General features: G+C 55.0%; 8 protein-coding genes across 8 annotated transcripts; 4 read left to right on the forward strand and 4 right to left on the reverse strand.

Moving 5' to 3' along the window:
- Window positions 1–100: 100 nt before the first annotated feature.
- PHACADRAFT_255720 (uncharacterized protein) lies at window positions 101–1,752 on the reverse strand. Its single transcript, XM_007395519.1, has one exon. The coding sequence runs from the start codon at window positions 1,724–1,726 to the stop codon at window positions 404–406; it is 1,323 nt and encodes a 440-aa protein (XP_007395581.1). The 5' UTR covers window positions 1,727–1,752; the 3' UTR covers window positions 101–403.
- A 1,404-nt stretch (window positions 1,753–3,156) lies between these two features.
- On the forward strand, window positions 3,157–4,814 carry PHACADRAFT_255722 (uncharacterized protein). The gene is made up of 2 exons (XM_007395520.1): window positions 3,157–3,226; window positions 3,281–4,814. Exons 1-2 carry the CDS (start codon window positions 3,174–3,176, stop codon window positions 4,626–4,628), a joined length of 1,401 nt encoding a protein of 466 aa, XP_007395582.1. The 5' UTR covers window positions 3,157–3,173; the 3' UTR covers window positions 4,629–4,814.
- Window positions 4,815–5,078: 264 nt separating this feature from the next.
- Window positions 5,079–6,044, forward strand: PHACADRAFT_255724 (uncharacterized protein). The gene is made up of 3 exons (XM_007395521.1): window positions 5,079–5,133; window positions 5,189–5,582; window positions 5,638–6,044. Exons 1-3 carry the CDS (start codon window positions 5,127–5,129, stop codon window positions 5,945–5,947), a joined length of 711 nt encoding a protein of 236 aa, XP_007395583.1. The 5' UTR covers window positions 5,079–5,126; the 3' UTR covers window positions 5,948–6,044.
- Window positions 6,045–6,087: 43 nt separating this feature from the next.
- Window positions 6,088–7,792, reverse strand: PHACADRAFT_143341 (uncharacterized protein). Its single transcript, XM_007395522.1, has 5 exons — window positions 7,719–7,792; window positions 7,570–7,664; window positions 7,488–7,515; window positions 7,184–7,319; window positions 6,088–7,009 (listed from the first exon to the last, which is right to left on the reverse strand). Exons 1-5 carry the CDS (start codon window positions 7,736–7,738, stop codon window positions 6,200–6,202), a joined length of 1,089 nt encoding a protein of 362 aa, XP_007395584.1. The 5' UTR covers window positions 7,739–7,792; the 3' UTR covers window positions 6,088–6,199.
- Window positions 7,793–7,863: 71 nt separating this feature from the next.
- Window positions 7,864–9,737, forward strand: PHACADRAFT_143344 (uncharacterized protein; the record flags this gene model as incomplete). The annotated part of the gene is made up of 6 exons (XM_007395523.1): window positions 7,864–8,115; window positions 8,168–8,239; window positions 8,294–8,568; window positions 8,621–9,167; window positions 9,228–9,426; window positions 9,484–9,737. The coding sequence occupies exons 1-6, from the start codon at window positions 7,906–7,908 to the stop codon at window positions 9,735–9,737; spliced, it is 1,557 nt and encodes a 518-aa protein (XP_007395585.1). The 5' UTR covers window positions 7,864–7,905.
- A 328-nt stretch (window positions 9,738–10,065) lies between these two features.
- Window positions 10,066–11,070, reverse strand: PHACADRAFT_161202 (uncharacterized protein; the record flags this gene model as incomplete). The annotated part of the gene is made up of 7 exons (XM_007395524.1): window positions 10,066–10,239; window positions 10,334–10,377; window positions 10,467–10,545; window positions 10,600–10,747; window positions 10,803–10,842; window positions 10,898–10,960; window positions 11,028–11,070. 7 exons carry the CDS (start codon window positions 11,068–11,070, stop codon window positions 10,066–10,068), a joined length of 591 nt encoding a protein of 196 aa, XP_007395586.1.
- A 169-nt stretch (window positions 11,071–11,239) lies between these two features.
- Window positions 11,240–12,306, forward strand: PHACADRAFT_255733 (uncharacterized protein). The gene is made up of 6 exons (XM_007395525.1): window positions 11,240–11,365; window positions 11,434–11,505; window positions 11,567–11,637; window positions 11,699–11,778; window positions 11,842–11,971; window positions 12,019–12,306. Exons 1-6 carry the CDS (start codon window positions 11,294–11,296, stop codon window positions 12,059–12,061), a joined length of 468 nt encoding a protein of 155 aa, XP_007395587.1. The 5' UTR covers window positions 11,240–11,293; the 3' UTR covers window positions 12,062–12,306.
- Window positions 12,307–13,266: 960 nt separating this feature from the next.
- PHACADRAFT_28307 (uncharacterized protein) lies at window positions 13,267–16,042 on the reverse strand (the record flags this gene model as incomplete). The annotated part of the gene is made up of 3 exons (XM_007395170.1): window positions 13,267–14,129; window positions 14,185–15,932; window positions 15,987–16,042. The coding sequence occupies 3 exons, from the start codon at window positions 16,040–16,042 to the stop codon at window positions 13,267–13,269; spliced, it is 2,667 nt and encodes an 888-aa protein (XP_007395232.1).
- Window positions 16,043–18,222: the final 2,180 nt, after the last annotated feature.

The raw sequence follows: 18,222 nt of genomic DNA on the forward strand, positions 1-18,222 counted from the left end.
CGGCCTGACCAAGCCTGTAGTCAATCATGTCCCACCTCCCGAGGGGTAATGGCCAGCCTGAAGTCATAGTACAGGTACAGTCCAACATCTGGCTTATCCAAGAATGCACATCGATGTGTGTCGTTAGTTTGCAGATGGCATGGCGTACTCAAAGGGAAAGCTGGAGGAAGCGTACCGAGCGGGAGGGTTGCTTGAGAAGCCGTATAAAGCCGCAAAAGAGAGCACCTCAGCGAAGCGAGAGGACGTCGACTTGATAGTGAGAACGATCAGCACAGAGTAGGAATATGCACTGAGGCTAGCAACCGGTCTAGATGCACGAACTAGAGATCCCACGAGCACAGGCGGAGAAAGCTCTCCTCGCGAACAACGGCGACATCGAGAAGACTCTACTACAGCTAGTATCTTAATGCTCCGTATGCTCCATAATACCACGCAGAGTGCCAAGCACGTCCTGTGCCTGCATCGGCTGCTGGCGCGAGCGACCAAGAGGCATTGTTGGCGGTTTCTTGCGCGGAGAAAGGATAGTGTCAGCCTTGATCCTCGAGACACTGTGACCGACATATTCTCGCGACCCTGGCCAGTGTGCGTTCGACCTTTCCATGTCTGCGTCCTTCTCCACGTCGACCTGCGTCTCCAATCTCGCCATCCTCAGCACTTGTGGGCGCTCCCCGACAATTTGAGATGGGTTGTTGAGCACTGCGCGCGTGAGACGGAAGTTTGCGACACCGGCTTGAGAGTGTTGTTCACCCGGCTGCGCGAGTTTCGTGAAATCCAAGTAGCCCGTGGGGACAGCACTGTTGTCCACTGCAACGGCATTGTGACCGGCGAAGACAACGCCTAGCCAAGGGCTGTTTGAGCCCAGCCGGTTGGGCTGAAGAACAAGACGGCCAGGTCGTGGTTTGTTGAGGAACCGTGACTGAAGAGGAGGATGTTTCGCGTAATGCAAACCACCGAAATTTTGCGGCTGTTGTTCGATGGCTCGGGAGTCGGCAGAGTTGTACAACTTGTACGCCTGTGAAGCAAGGAAAATCTTGTGGTCACGCGTCGACTTGGCTGAGACTTCCCAGAAGGACGTGAAGTCGGAATCAACCTGCGGCTCCTTCGTTTCCCTGGCGCGCTTTGGACTCTTCGAACCCCTCTGCAGCTCCTGCTCCGCCTTCGCCGCCTTTTCCGCTGCTTGTTCCGCTTTCCGAGTAGCCGTCTCCTTGAGAAACGACGCGAACGCCGGACGAGACTGGCGCAGCTTCTCGATGTATGACTCGAATTCCCTGTCGGACATAGCGTAGATATTTGGTGTCGCTGAGCTGATGGGGCCGTAGATGGCGCTTTCGGCATCCGAGTGAACGTTATTCGTCAGGTCGCTCTCCACGTTGTCGAAGTCGGAGTACATCCGCCATTCAACCTGGGATGTGGGACCGAGCTTCGTCGACCACGGGCCTTTGTCGTCCAGAGTTGGGGTAATGCCAACTTCGTCCCACATCTTTATGTACCGCGCCTCGTTATCTGCGCTCCTCCACTCCGTTTGTTCCTCCCTTGAGTCCACCGCGCCGACCGTGATATGTGCCTCTCTGCCCCGGATCGGGAGAGGACGCTTGAACCCGAAGTTGCCACGGTGCAAGTGCCCTCCAGAGGACGAATAAACTTGCGCAATTGCGCGGTCATAGGAGGCGAATTTTGAGCGTCGCAGCAGGGCTGCAAACGGCGAGGAGGGGCTCGCAATGGACATTGGGTTCGATGAAGTGGCCAACGGCCGCTCCGAAGCAGAGTAGAAACTGTAGCCGCCAAGTACGGAAGGTATCTCTCACGGTTCTCTTAGAGTCCGCTCGGCAACATCCGGGAAGAGTATAAAGAGAGACGAAGCGCGTGCACAACCTCACAAACCTACACGACGTCCAAATTGCTGTCCGTCCTGTCTGCCCTCGGGCGTGGCTTCTTCATGGACTGGATAGTCCAGACAAACGTCGAGGATCAATGTCGATATCTCGAAAACAATCTTCGCTGATTGCTTCTCCCTCCGGTTGAGAGGCCAGGATGCAGGATCACCTGGAGATTATCTACAAGCCTCTAGTTACTTTGCGCGCCCTCGTAACTATTTTTTAATGTGAGTGTCATATATCATGTCCTGTATGCTATCTCTGGAAACCAAAGAAGACAATCCTGGTAAAACAACACACCCCTCTGTCGCCCATGTCTGGAGTATGCTCCATTGGGTGAACTGCAGACCCTTCCTGAGGGGCAATAGCTTGCGTCTGGGTGTGTGTGAAGAAGTAAAGGCGAGGCTGAGGTTCTTGAATTTTAAAACCGTCTTGTCAATGTCATCGATTCTTGTGCTCACCCCTTGTTTTCGCAGGTAAAGCGTCGGTACATCCGCTCTACTGCAGCCACGCGCTTAGGGATGCATCGCGCGATTTTAAGTTACGTTTGGTTCTCTACTCTTCGTGATACCCGAGATGTGCCCTCTGTGTCATACCTACCCCGTAGTAATGTCACCATTTTATTTCACTAAATCGCCTGTGTCTGCGTTAGCTCCCCTTCTTCGCTCCTGCTTTCGTAGACCCCTGTCGTTACCTCCAGGCTTTTTTCTCGTAAATCCTGCCGAAATTTCGTGCTTTGAGTGACTGATTTGCCCCGCGACCATCAGAAAAGACGACAGGCGGAGGCCTGGGTGTGCTACCAAATAAGGCAAAGAAGCCGCAGGTCGCTGTTAGCGAAGTCCGAACGGGCGACTTTTTTGGAGGGCGAACTCGACCAACCGCGTCCGCCATTCCCCCCTCATCCACGTCCACATCGCTCCCGACGCCGAAGACGACGAGGTCGCGGTCTCGCGTGTTCGTCATTCTATCTTCGCTCAAAGACACTCGGGGCCATTGCTGGCACCGTTCAGCCTCTTCATCCGCCTGAATCTTCATCACGCAAGTGTCTCACTCGTCATCCACCGCCTGGCCATGGTTCCTCGACGAGTCTCAGCGATGCGCGAAGGTTCGCATCTGCAAAGTCTCGATATCCATTACCGCCCGGGACAAGCGGCTCGTTCAGATCCGCCGTCGCCAGTAGCACAGGAAGGATTCTCGCTCACGCCGCTCGCAACTCCACGTTCCAGCCCTCGACTCACACCTCTACTTCCTTCATCCTCCCGAGACGTCTCACCTATGCCAAGTCCCACAGCGGCACCCATGGAAATCGACAACTCTCCTCGGATATGCGGGTTGCCTTTAAAATACGTCTCGTGAGTCTTTCTTCAGTCTTTTCGCCTTAGCGCAACCTTAGTCGTTCCGACCAGGCTAGTCACTCTGGCCGTTCAAAATGCGGCATTGTCGATTGTCATGCACTATTCGAGAGTGTCGATACCCGCGTCGCAAGCGTACTCTCCTGCAACGGCCGTTCTCTTGAATGAGCTCCTCAAGGGCTCAATATCCTTCGTTGTCGCGCTCGTCCGGATATTAAACTCTTCGGATGCGGCTGGGCGGAGTTTGGTCGGTGTATGGGTGGCATTCCGAAGGGTGTGCAGAGAGGTGTTCAGCGCGGACTGCTGGATGCTATCCATCCCAGCCATCCTCTATGTCGTGCAAAACTCGCTCCAGTTCGTTGCAATCAGCAACCTCCCTGTCGCAACCTTCCAGGTCACGTACCAAATGAAGATCCTCACGACGGCCGCGTTCTCAGTCGCCATGCTTCGGAGGAAGTTGACTTCAACCAAGTGGCTGGCCTTAACATTCCTCGCCATTGGTGTTGGCATCGTGCAAATTCAGTCAACCTTCGGCCACACTCCCCAGAGGCAGGACATGCCTGTTGGTAGCGCACACGACTCTGCTCCTCTGCACGTCCACATCATGAGCCCGCTCAAAGGTTTCGGCGCCGTCACAGCGGCATGCTTTACGTCCGGTCTCGCGGGTGTGTATTTCGAGATGGTGCTTAAGAACTCGAAGGCGGATTTGTGGGTTCGGAACGTGCAGCTTTCGCTGTTCTCTCTCATTCCTGCCGCTCTTCCGCTTATCTGGGAGTCGCCCTATCCTCATTCTCCTGCAGGAATTTTATCAAGACTCATGCGCAACTTTGGCGGATGGGCATGGGCGACGGTCGCCATCCAGGTATTCGGTGGTCTCATTACCGCGCTCGTAATCAAGTATTCGGACAATATCCTGAAGGGTTTCGCCACCAGCCTTTCCATCGTTCTTTCATTCCTTGCGTCCGTCGCTCTTTTTGGTTTCCGGATAACACCATCGTTCATCATCGGCTCTACGACTGTCCTCATCGCCACCTGGATGTACAACCAACCCCAGGGAAAGGAGATAGTAGCTATCACGAGTGTCATGCCTAGTGGCAAAGCACCCACGCCGTCTTTCCCAGGTACACCGGTCAGCCCGACTGCACCCATTCTTGGGGAATTCCCTCCCTCGAGGAAGTCATCGCCCTTGGGCAGCCCACGCGTCATTTCAACCGCCCTCGGCCTCTCGAAGGACGAGAAGTCAGACTCGGGGTGCTTCGGCCAGACACTGGACACATCTCGTTACCTCAGCGCCCCGTATGGGTCCCCCTTCCCATCTCGAACACCGTCACCTGTCCCGACACCGCCGTACCCACCTCCACCCGGCTCGCAAAATCCATTGGATGGCTCACAGTGGAAGTAACTTATCGTGGTCTCCACACCTTTTCCAGTATATATACGACTCCAGCCTATCTACACGCTCGCCGACAACGATACCCTCCTGGTTTGACATCGCTTGACGGACACTTGCAGACAGACAATGCCCCTGCCATGAATCTAGCCCAAGTTATCAAGTATTGAGTGCATTTTGACATTCGCATGTGCATGATCTCCCGCTCTTTCTTCGACATATGGTCTTATTCGTACGCGTATAGCGAGCTATTAGACTAGTTACATTAGACAACTATTACAACTCTTTGTAATTCTCTCTATTCTGCCAGAACGAGTTTGGCTATACCCGCTACTATTCTCCGCATAGAACGTTATGAAGTTATGCTCAAACCTGGTGTGATGTGTGTGGATGCCGAATGCAGACTCTGAACATGCCGCAGTGCACTCCTGTCCCGCTTTCGCTCCTCCCGGGCCCTAGCTTGCAGCAGTACACGTTGCTTGCTGTGCATACCTCCAAACACTGAGACAAATGCTAGGTACACCTTGCGAGCTGCTGCGCCACCACCGAATTAACACCACGACGCACTATAGTTATTGGATTAACAGGCGGAATCGCGACCGGCAAATCAACGGTATCGAAGCAGTTGCAAAGCTTCGGCCTGCCCGTCGTCGATGCCGACGTCATCGCACGGGAGGTCGTAGAGCCCGGCACGCCCGCACTCGCAAAGATCGTGAAGCACTTTGGTGAGGGCGTGCTCCTCCCTGATGGCCACCTTGACCGTCAGAAGCTCGGCGCCATCGTCTTCAACGATGAGGCTCAGCGCCTTGCGCTGAACAAGATAGTGCACCCTGCTGTATGGAAGGCTATCGCACTGGGGGTAGCGAGCCACTGGCTCAAGGGCAAGAAGATATGCATCTTGGACGTGCCGCTGTTGATTGAGGGCGGGATGTGGAAGTGGGTTGCGAAAGTGGTTGTAGTATATTGGTGCGTCTTCATCGCGTGCCTCACGTTATACTATGCTAACAGTTCCTGTTTACAGCTCCCCGGAGCTGCAGCTACAGCGACTAATGAAGCGCGACGGCTCTACGCTTGAGGCCGCGTCTGCTCGTCTGAATGCACAACTATCTATTACAGAGAAAGTGCAATGTGCAGACCACGTCGTGGACAACTCTGGCTCAATGCAAGACCTCGATGAGCAAGTAGACATTCTTGTCCGGAAGCTTCACTCGGAAGCCGGTTGGTCTTGGAAGCTGAGCTGGTTCCCTCCCATTGGCGTCCTCTCTGCTGTATGGATGCTCTTCTGGAAACACGTGCGGTTAGCGAGGCGGGCTGCGAGGAAGAAGCGGTAGCCGAGGGTAGCTGGATTTTGAGCAATTGTTACGGTGCTGGTGCGCTTTTATACCTGGCACGGCATGGACACTGTCTCCTACTATACCTATGAAGACGTTTACTTGAGTCGCACTCGAGAATAAGGACATGATGAGAATCTCAAATCAGCGCGTACTCGTCTCAGTGCAAACATGGGGCACAAGAATGGGGGAGACATCATAGACCTACACAGAGAGCATCGAGATTGGTGTCGTTAACTTCAAGAAAGCACTTCACTGGCGGTTGTTGGAGCCACCGCCGCCACCACCGCCACCACCACCACCACGCCGGCCACCCCTGCCGCCGCCGCGTCGTCCATAGCCTCCCCATCCACCGACATATGCACCGGGACCCATCAAGCCGATGCCTCCTGGCTCGCCAAAGGTCGCGACATTTTTCTCCCGTTCCTCCTCTCGCCTATTGCGACCACCTCCACCCCGACGCCCACCACGTCCACCACGTCCACCCTCAGAGGTCTGTGCGTTGCTCCCGGATGATAAGGAGTCGAAGAACGAGGCCTTGGGGTTGTACGCAGTCGGTCCACTCGCCTTCTTGTCGTCTTTCTCCCCTTCAGTCTCGCTCTCGTCCTCCCCATTTGGAGACGCCTCAGCAGAAGGTTTGGCCGGTGCAAGCGCGGACTTGTCAAAGCGAGCGTTTGCACTCTGGAAGTCGAAGTCCGTCGTGGGTACGCGCAGGTCTCCTGCCTTCACCTCGTGTTGTTTGTTGCCACGGCGCCCGCCCCGACCATGATGTACGGGCGCGCTTTGGTTGTCGGACACACGAAGATCATCCAAGGCACGCTCGACAGATTCCAGCGAGGCATTCGCGGCCCGGACAGCGTTACTCTGTGGCTCCTTCAAGGGCGCGCCGTTCTGCACGACCACTGGGGAATGTTGCTGCGCAGGAGGCTGTGAAGTCGGGGACGGGTAGGCCTGTGGTCGTTGTTGTGGTGAGACAGCTGCGGGGCCTGGAGGAGGCTGGAAGCCGGGCTGTTGATATCCTGCAGGCCCGCCGTACGGAGGTTGGGCCATAGGTGCCGAAACCTACAAGTTAAAGATTAATCAATCTTGTCGGAGCAAGGGGAAGCTAACATCCGAAGGAAGGCAATGGGTTATCCACACGATGTATGCGCTCTCGGATACATGAGTCGTAGACTCATTCACATCCGCCAATGCTATCATCACAAATAGTGTAGCCTCGAGGAAGACATTACTCACCCCAATTACGGCAGGATCATCATGTACAGCCCTTCGGGGTTGTGGTTCATCGACGGCAAGGTCCTTTACTTCCGATGCACGGAATATGATGTATGCGTATGGATCTTGCACTGGGGGAATGAACTGGTCTGGCGGTCTGAGACGGGGCGATTAGTATCTATTCTAGACGCAGAGAATCCGAAGAGTCAGAAGGAAGGCAACGGAGGGATCCACATGGGGTTTTGCGCTCTCGGACAGCGAGCAAAGCTCATTTACATCCGTATTGGCTTCATCATAGGCGCATGCGTGTGATAATAAGACTCACCGCCTAGACTCTGTTCCCATAGAGTACACTATTCACGCCACCACGTCAATCTGTGCTTAACTATCCCCTCTGAACAACGCACCATTGGAAAGCTGGATGGTCGAAGCAGCAGGATCTATACCGGCCAATATACCTCTGTACCGCACATCTGAATGGGATATGAGCGAAATGGGCTTTCTGTAGGCGTGCACATGAGCCCTCGAAGGATGTGCGCCGAGTAGAAAGACGTACCCGATGAAGCTCAGGGCCATCTTGCTCGCTTTGCGTGCACGTCGATGTTCAAGCGCGGCGAGGACGAGCGTGCGTCTTCAGGCGTGCTATTCCCACGAGCTAGTGTCCGAAGTCGCGTGCATGCGGAGGACCTCGGGCACCTCGGCTCCTGGCTCTCGCGGACTCTCCGTTCATTGCTCTCGCCAGCATGCTGCACCTCAGACTATTCGTCAACCGGAACGCAAGGCAGGTTTTACGGATACGTGTCAACCATGTCCGGCATGTCTCTACGCCCAGCTTAGACCCAATGATCTCCGGTTTCGTGACCAAACTCGCAGAAAAGCAGCCATGCTATAGTGCTGCAGCCTCGAGCATCCGAATAATACAGCGGCCGGCCGAATTCTATCAGTGCTTGTTGGTCGGTATACATCTCTTGCAGGAAAGTGTAGCTCATCGTACTTGCTTCGTAGGACATGATTCGGCGTGCTGAACACCGAATATTCCTCTCGTCGCTTTACATAGGTTCGGAGGAAGCGGAACTGGTATGCTCTCCGTGTTCTGTTGCCTGTATGCAGTTAAAAGAACTGGAAACATAGATTGACGCGTTAAAAGCAACTCTCAGGCAGAAGCCATACCTGCAGGCGCGACTTCATCTCGATTTGAATCGTTCAACGCGACCTGGTCCTGGATCCACTGCTCGCTTACTCCTGCCTCTCCTCAAAGAGTTCCCAGACAGGTTGCATGTCTCTTTATTTCGAAGCCCAAAGCTTAAAGGTCTAATGGCCAAGGTGGTGCCGCCACGCTTTAACGAAGGATGGGGAACCTGGCATCCAAAGATATACGGCGCGGATGATGGAGTCCTACTGAGCGGGTGAGTGAGTGCTGCTTTATGGTGTAGTACAAGAGCTCACAATGCCTGGCAGAGCAAACTTAAACACTTCGTACTTCACTGACCGACAGGATCGATATCTGCACTTCAGCCACCACCGACACTTGGCCCAATACTGTTACGGCTTCCTGCAGGCGTCCTCGAGATTCTCCTATAGACTACTTCCTGCTGTTTTGAAACCAGAGGACTACACTCTGCACTGGCACGATAGTCAAACCCACCCGCACAATTATGAGCAAAAGGCGGGCCAACTACTATCGACTTTCCAAGAAACATCTCGGCTTGGGTCGACGGAGTGCTTGGGAAACTTGGATAAAATGGGTGATATTACTCAGCTAAGAGACGTGCTCGTCTTTCCAATCATTCAGGCTGGACAGTTCGGTGTACGTGAGGAAGAACGTGCTTTGTCAATGCTATTCCACCACTTGTCCGGGCAACATGACAATGACAGGAACAGGAACGGGCACTACGATGGCCCATTGATAGACCTCACAAGTGGTTACTTCGGGCTTTACAGAGACTACCGTGACCTCGTCCTTCAGAGCGATCTCCGCTGCAGAATCATCTCCGCAAGCCCGAAGGTAGGTTGATGTAATGTGCATGGCGACATTGGTTGGATGACTGAGCCCGAGCCTGCGCAGGCGAATGGGTTTTACGGCTCCAAGGGCGTATCTGGCCGCATTCCAGAAGGCTATACCCTACTAGAACAGAGGTTCATGGGAGCCGTGCGGCGTGCCGAGCGCGAATGGAAGCACGACGAGATCGACTGGGATGTTCTGCGAGGACCGGGGGTGCAGTTGAGCGAGTGGGAGCGCGAAGGCTGGACGTACCACGCAAAAGGTAGGCTCCCTCCACCCTGTTTTCGCGCGTGTCGGCATTGACACAATCCGTTTACAGGCATCTGGCTCCGACCAAGCCCTGTCGCAGATCCCTCTCTGACCCTCTTTGGGTCGACGAACCTCAACTCGCGCTCGGCCAACCTCGATACCGAGCTGTCTTTCGTTATAGTCACTTCGTCACCCGAACTGCGTCGACAGCTCCGAGAGGAGGTTGACGCGCTCAGGGCACATGTCCGTCCGTGGAGAGGGGAGGACAGGCGTGTGAGGCTCGGCACTAAAGCCCTGGTGGCTATGGTCGGGGGAATGCTGTAAGGTCAATTCCCACATGTACATTTGCGTACTCTTCGTGATGTCTAGACCACCTTCTACCGCTCACCTAATACTTTGCCTGGCGTTTGCTGAGAACAGGGAGCTTGCGGTTATGGCAAACGGTAACTTTCGCGGTACCGAGGCGCGCCGTTCCACCGCATGCGCAGCTCGATGGACAGACGTGAATGCACGCACACTGCGCCCGCAGCCCGTTGAACTTCGACGGCCAGAGAAAAGAGCGCGTTGCCTGGATGGAAATCTAGGAAAACATCATGCTTACTCAGGAGGTCGGTGGTCAGCGGCGGTTCTGCCCACTGTCTCCGCTACGGTTTCACTGCGCTCTCTCCGTCCGCACAGGTCCTACTCCGGACCCATCTGACCGCCCTTCTTTCATGTCGTTCGTCGCTTCGCCTTTGTTGCCTTTCTTTACGGGCGCCGCTGTTCCCGAACTGGGCTGACCAACGTATTCAAATTTGCGCGAATCAAGCGTGAACGTCACAGGACCCTATAGGTTCCGTGTTGGATCAGTACTGATTGACATCCAAGCCCGGGTACGCAAGGAACTAGGAGCAGCTCGGAAGGCTAATTGGCTCACACACCTCGTTGGTCAGGGTAACATTCATCATTGCGCCGAAGCGTCCGTCTGCCACACAAGGAAAGTCAAAATCACGAAGAGTGGAGGGGTGGAGGTTGCGGGGAGGCTATAGGGTGCGAGTCGGGTCACGTACGTACCTTGTATCTTTTCGGGTTTGTATAGAGAACGCATACGGTCCAGGAAGGAAGCATACATCTCCCTGGAGGACTCACTGGACTAGTGGACGCGTCAGGCAGTCCTATCAAGAATCCCAAACATGTGCCGACGCACCATTGCACGGTGGAAATCGGGCTTATTGCCCTTAGACGTGTTGGCCAAGAGCGTAAACTGCGAGACACAGAGGACTTCGCCATTGATGTCCTTGACATTTGATTTCCACATACGACCAGAGGCATCTTCGAAGACTTTGAGCGACAGACTGCACGTTTCAATGCGTTAATAGGAAAAGCTGGAGAGAGCCGCGAGATGCGCACATTTTGTTTATCAGAGTGGCAATGTCGGCGGTGGTATCGTCTATCCTGTCTTCTGGGTCGGTGGCGGATGGCTCGGTGAGTTCGGAGAGACAGACCTGTTCCTATGCCCACGAGCACCATGAGACCACGCCCGATGGAAGACACGACCTCGTCGTTCACTGCAGTGGACGCACAGCACAAGACCTGGGATGAGCAGAGTCTAGATGCGGTCTCCAGTGGACTCACCGACGACTGAGGCAGAGGCGACGCGCTGTAGGACTGCACGCATGCTGGGTGCGTTGTCGAGGAGGGGACGAGGACTGAATGCGTCGGAAGAACGTCGCTCGCGGGCAATAGGACGAAGCTGATCGCCCGGAATTACAACCCTTGGTGGGAGACTCGGGCAGGCGCCCAGCGTTCATTCACTCTCGCTCGACCATCCCTGTCCTCGCGCTCCCAGCTCGCACACCCACCGAGTCATTTGACAGTGTCGTACCCACAACGAGGCAGAAATGGAGTCTGTTGTGCTCGAGACAAGTCTGGGAGACATACAGCTCGAGCTCTACTGGGACCACGCCCCACGCGTATGTCTCCAACTTTCCCTGCTGCTTGCACAGGCAAGACACTCAACCTAAGGCGTGCTTACCAATAGACTTGCGAAAACTTTGCAGAACTCGCAAAACGTGGCTATTACAATAGTGTAATTTTCCACCGTATCATCCCCGTATGTCCCCTCGCTCTCACACCCCGGCCTTTGTTATTCAACAAGCTTTAAACATTTCTAGGACTTTATGGTGCAAGGTGGCGACCCCACAGGCACAGGACGCAGTGGCACGAGTATTTATGGCCAGAAATTGTGCGTGTGCTCGTCGTATCCAATACCATCTTCTGGATATGACCAGTTGACCATTGAACAGCGAAGACGAGATACATCCAGAACTGCGCTTCACTGGGGCTGGAATTCTAGCCATGGCCAACTCTGGTCCGAACACAAATGGTGTGTGACCACCCAGTGATTTTCATCCGTTGCCACCTCTTCTCTGATATCTTTCATGCCCAGGCTCTCAGTTCTTCCTCACTCTGGCCCCAACGCCGTACCTCGACGGCAAGCACACTATCTTTGGGCGCGTAAGTTCCGGAATGAGAGTCCTGCAGCGCCTCGGTGCTGTCGCCACAGATGCACAGGATCGGTGGGTCCTCCTTCGAATTTCAGGACGTCCTGCTGACGTGCCGATAGTCCGCGAGAAGACGTTAAGATCCACAAAGCACGGGTCGTCTGAAGAGTGTAGAGCCGTGCTTCCCACCACTCTCTCTGCTTATCCACCTGTAAGAAGCAGCACTCCAGTGCGAGCACATGTGCACAAAAGGGCCTACATGACGCCTGCTCCTCGCGTACGTCAGCCGTGCGCGTTCCCTCGCGATTTGCGGTCGAATCATTGTCTGGGCCCTACGTAGCCATGCACACGAGCACACTTGCGCCAATGGCCTTCCCTAGGCCTGATAATCAATTTTGACTCGTCCTGCGCCCTCGAAGAACCAGCTCGCCACAACAGCGCCCACGCTAGCTTTAATCGTCGGAGCTAAAGAAGCCGCCAGCAGGTCTCTGTTTCTGCGCCTGTTTTCTTTCCATGTCCGGGCTTCCAAAGCCGCGGTACCGCAGGGGTACACGCATCTTGCCGTGCACGACCCGCGGCAGGGGCCCCGCCCTGCCAAACCTGTGAAGCTGAGTGGTTCCGAACGTGCGGTAGGTCGTATCCTGGCTCCGGAGCCTCTCTCACACGCGGCCGACGTCGAGCTTCGCTCGCCCAATGTGCGCTGCTCGTGCATGTGGCTGCCCTGCTGAGAACCGTTCCCACTCGCATAACGGCCCAGCCCTGACCTCTTCGGGCAGCGCTTCCTTTGATACGCCTGCTCCTGTCTCCGATTGGGTGTGCGCAGCGTGGTTCGCTGGAGGGTGCATGCATCGAGAGACACTAGCGAGGTGTCGCCTGTGAAGGATGCGTACGTCCTGGAGAGCGTGGGCACTGAGTCCCAGGTACTCGCACGGTTGTCTGACATATGTGCCTGCAGATCTGGTCTCGACGATACGCATAATGTAAGCTTTCGGCACGCAGGGCCTGAAGCCCCTTGGGGCTGAAATCGCCAGAGACCAGCAGCCAATGGCGTCGCGTGTTCTCACCTGGCAGTGTCTAGAAAAACATCGCCTGTATTGACGTACAGTACTAGTACCTAAGGCCACAAAATGTGGCGAACCATAGCGCCGAAACCTACTACTCAGATCAGAAATGCGACCTATCAACCATACTTATGTGCTTGATTACGATTTGTTGCGGAACGAACAGCGATATCAACAACACAGATCCAAACGAGGCCTGAGACAATTACACTGAGAGCGTTCTTGAGTTTGATTGCAATGGAAAGCGAATGAATGAGAGAAGCGTGAGAGAGTATCGATGGAAGTTGTTCGGCCCGCCGAGCAGCAGCTCTACCGTCGGCGCGATTGCTGTTGCATCGGGTGTCGCACAGTGCGTGGCCGCGTAGGGGTTTCGTCATTCGTGGGTAAGGGCCTTGCGCGCGCGCCTGACGACGAGCCCAGCCCTTGCTGCGTATTGAGGAGCAGTCGCCCTCGACCAGCAGGGCGAGGGGCTTCGAACGCGCTCAGGCGAGAACCTGTCCTTGATGTCTCGTCAGATGCCATACGCCAGCGTGGCAGCTCGTCGTCATCCTCCTCGGCAAGGTCGAGGTCGTCCGCAAGCACCTCCTCTGAGTCAGAAGGGCCGAGCTCAAAGTCTTGGTCCATTGCTTCACCCTCGGCCTGACCACCGTCCTCATCCTCCGTGTCCTCGTCGTAGATGCCCCCTGGGGGCTCTCCTTCCCACTCCTCATCACCTTCTTCCATGCCGAAGTCCCACACGTCGAGTACCGTTGCGTCACCGCGGTTGCTAGCAGCGACGCACCAACGGCCCTCGAAGACGACCTGCCACACGCCTGCGATGCCAGTGAGCAAGTCGCGGACTTGCGTGCCCTCGCGGATGTCCCACATCTTCAGCGTGCCGTCGGAGCCGCTGAGGACTTTGAACTCGTCGTGCTGGAAGCACGTGATGGCCCCTTGGTGGGCAGCCAATGTGTGTTGGAGTTCACCGCTCTCAGGATCCCACACCCTCAATGTGGAGTCAGCGGCAGCAGAGACGAGATAGGACGGCGACAAGCCGAGCAGGCCGACAAGGGATGTGTGTCCCTGGAGCGTATGCCGGCATTGACCAGTGCTGAGGTCCCAAACCCGGACGGTGCCGTCCATGGAGCCAGAACAAGCAAGATTACGGTGAATATCCAGAACAACGCTGTAGACTGCATGCGAATAGTAAGTTTCGGAACGCAATCTGAGCGAAGACATGCAACACACCTTTCTGAGTATGCCCTACCAAAACCCACTTGCAGGTCCCGGAAATGATATCCCATATTCGCACAGTACAGTCGTAGCTGCCCGAGACAAGGGTGCGACCCCGAGCAGCGAGGGCCCGAACCGCGTGGTCATGACCCTCTAGGTGCAGGCGGTGATACGGATTATCCTCGACTTCCTCCTGCCCAAGGCGTAAATATCGGATCAAAACCATGACCGATGAGCTACCCACCTCGGAAGGATCGACTTCGGACTCTTCCGTACTTTTGTACTCGACATCGCCTGGTCGGGGCAACGACCACACCCTCAACGAGTGGTCGCGACTACCCGTCACAATCAACGGTCGTTTTGGCCATTTCTCGCGGGTGATCGTCCCGTTCTCATTCTCTACGTCGATCCACTCCGGCTTGACAATCGCCAAGCAACGGACGGTGCTCGTATGCCCTCCAAAGACGTGAGTGCATCGCCCCGTCGTAAGGTCCCATATCCGGACTGTTCGGTCCGTAGAACCACTGACCAAGGTGTTCTTGGTTGCCGCTAACGCCCATACACCGCCTTCATGACCGTCAAGCTTGCGAACGAGGTTTCCTGTGATAGGGTCATACACGTGAATAGAGTGGTCGTCAGAGGCGGAAATGATTCGTCCGTGGGTGAAGATTAAACATGTGACAACGGAACGACCGTGTGCGGGGAAGGTTATGCGCTTTGGGTTCTGATTATGCACCCAGCGTGTGCGGGTTAGATGTCGCGACTTGAAGAGAATTTTGTACGGGTGGGGTAGAGGAAGTGACCCTGGTGCAGGGAGCTGCAAACGTCTTCGACGAGCAAATATCGCATCAGCGAAAGCGTTCTCAGATGTACCACCAAACCAGATTTTTGTCGTCTTCAGCAGCTCTCTCCATAGTACAGGATCCGAATCGATGATAGCCCGCCAGGTCTTTGAGACGCGTGAAGCTCGTGCAAGATCGGCAAAAGAAAGATAGCTTAGAATGAGAGATACTAGCTCCGCAGGCAAAAGACTAAGAAAATCACGAGCGAGAATTGGTGTGAGGACGGAGTGTAAGGTTCGCAGGACAGGTAATGGTGAATGTCGCAAGAAGGTAAGAAGGACGTGTGACTGCAACTGCGTCGGCAAATTCGAGAAATGCCCAAGTAATGATGGTAGTGTGAGGAGAGTCGTCAGTGAGAGATCTGGCTGCAGCGGAGCCTGTGGTTGTGGCGAAGAGTTGCCGCTTGGAGGTGCAGACGGCCAAATGTTCTCGGGAGAGGGCGAGCCGTGCGGTGAAGGTAATGGTGATGGAGGGGCGGCAGATGTCAATGCAGTTGCTAACGGTGGAGGGGCTGGTTTGACTCTCTTCCGTGGTGGTGCGTTTGCCGACACCCCGTTAGTAGCTTCGATGCCCTCCATCATATTGTCGTTACTGTAGGATCTCTTCCTGGCGTACCGTTCGATCGCTTCTGTAAGGCCAACTTCCTTACGCTGATCCTCGCGTTCGTCTGGCTTGACCATCCTCCATCCCTTGCCACCCACAATCTCCTCTTCTTCGTGCATCTCCTCCTCTGACACAGTCTCATCACGAAATGTAGCGCGTGAACCGCCCGGGAATACAAGGGGGAACTGCCTGAGAGAACGAGGAAGATTCGCGTTCGACAACGGAAACTGCTTCGGATCCCTCGGCGATGAGGGCCTCGGAAGCGGTGGAAGCGGAATTGGAGCATAAGTTGTGGTCGTGGTGGTCGTGGTGACCACACTTGTGGCGAAGTTAGTGATGGTCATATCAGTTCAAGTTGAACCAGCCACGTACGTTGTGGTGTTGACCGAAGGCGCAAGATAAAGGGATGGCCGTTGCGTGGAGCTCATCGTCGAGCACGGCGAAGTGGAAGTGAAGGGGATGGAGGGGCGCGCTGGGCCTCAGCGCAAGGGAGTGGTTGCTCGTTGAGCGCGACGTTGACGAATGGACAAGGCCATGTCGCATACTTCCGTGTCGGAGTTTGAAATCCCAAGGACATCGCCAGGAATGGCAAGTTTGAACTTCGCCCTGCACCCGCCCGATGATATGATGCGCCCATGGTCGCTCAGCGCACTGAGGTCTGGTCGCTCATCATGGGGCCGAACCTTTGCGCTAGTGTCACTGATATGCGAGGAGGCTCGGCGGACTGATCACGGTGTGCCCCGACCAATCCCGAAGTATCACTGACTCAGGGCGACCAACGGGCTGCGATACGTTGAGTCTGACAATCTATCCGACACATCAGAGATTGAACTTAACTTGCGTGCCTCGTCCCCTTTCTCAGGGAACTTTGGACATATCTGTCTCCTCAGCGCGCTCGTCATGAAAGGACAGGAGAGTACGGCTCGGAAACGCAATGCTAAACTGTCAGCGTGGCACAGCCTCCGACCCTCGCTACTCTTAGGTTCAGGTGTGGTGCCTCACGAACGCATCACCTCACGGACCGGCCTACGCTCACCGTGTGCTTACTCTATTTTCGATGCGCCACCGAATACTCATGACTCATGCTAGCCGATGGTCGGTACCAATCGATGCGACCGATACTGTGTGCACCCGTTTGCGACTATTTAGTCCATTTCTAGGATCGAGGCTACACCTTTGAGGAAGATTAATATTCGTCTATCATCCAGTGACGCCAGTCCGGCGGCATGAGGTGAGCGAACCGAGCATGCTTCTCAGATAAACGCAGAATAGACAGGACTTTGGCGTTCACAAGATAGGTACCGCTGTCAACGCCGTCGGCCGTTGCTCTCGCCACTCAGCCATTGCAAGTTTTGCAACATTCCAGCCTATTCTCTGGTTTGACCCGGGCAGCCCCCAGTGCGTTCGTCCGCGCGATATCCGACAGGTGTCAGGGATGTGGGGGTCGAAAGGGTCCGCTCTATCTGGCACCATGTACGAGGCACTTCAACGAAGGGCCGGAGCTTGCGTACGGGTGCTATTGGCCTCGGCAGAGAAACTTTTCTGGCTTCTCTTCATTCAAGCATATGTTTGAGCCCGCTTCTACCCACAGATATCAGCCACAGGCTTTATTCTGCGCCTTGAATGAGGAGGTAAGTCCTCAATGCGCTCTCACGATACACTGCCACGTTTGTCGCCCTCAGACTCCTGCCTTATCGGCGCATGCATAGACAACACATGACAGGGCTTATTGAGGTACGTCGGCTCTGGCATCTGGCGAGGACTAACTAGCTTTGAAGCCATCTTCTAGGAGTTCGAGAAAAGGTTCCATCTAGTGGCCATCTATCGAGAGCCAATCTGAATTGCGCTGCCCTCACTTTTGACAGCTCTTTCTCAAAGCTCAGAAAGTTTGCGTCCGAATCTAACCTTTTAATGCACTGCGGAGTCCCTTTCTTCCTGACAGGGGGCGTTGCACTAGTAGGCATCATGATACGTGAACAATGCTTCTCGCAGCTCTCTAGCTGGCGTGCGTGGTGTGCATCCTTTAACGTGCCATTGACCCCCTCGACCATGCGCCATACGTCTCTGCTCTCACAGACACACAGACCAGATATGTGAAGTTCGAGCTTTATCTTGCATCGTCATATGCCCACTGTGAGAGCTCGAGCCCCGAGCGTAGGAAAATGCGCCCAAAACGGATGGCGATGGCTACCAACTGACCTCAACAGACTTCGTTCGCACCCAAGGCGTCGGTGTATTCCAGGTCAGCGAGTGTGAAGGATCCGCCGTCTATGTATACGTGTTGCACGCTCGAGGGACGTTTATAGCAAGTCTTGCAGTTCGCGATGCGTGCGCGTGGCGCATCCTGAGAGCAACGAGCCTCCTACGCGACCATGGCTACAGAATAAACTTATATCCAATGGCGCTGCACACGTCGCTATACAACGGCTCAGTACCCCGTGCAGACAGCGTGTTGGCGGCCTGAGAGGAGTTTTGCTTATGGAGAGCGTTTTTGCCCCGCACGAAGCTTCGTTGGTCGACCGCAGTACATTGACCAGAAAATTGGTTATTGAGCTGAGTGATGAGCGGGAGGATATAAGGGCAGAGCGTGTAATAGGCTATCCGAGGA

This window comes from Phanerochaete carnosa (genome assembly GCF_000300595.1).
Source record: "Phanerochaete carnosa HHB-10118-sp unplaced genomic scaffold PHACAscaffold_5, whole genome shotgun sequence".
Classification (NCBI taxonomy): Eukaryota; Fungi; Basidiomycota; class Agaricomycetes; order Polyporales; family Phanerochaetaceae; genus Phanerochaete; species Phanerochaete carnosa.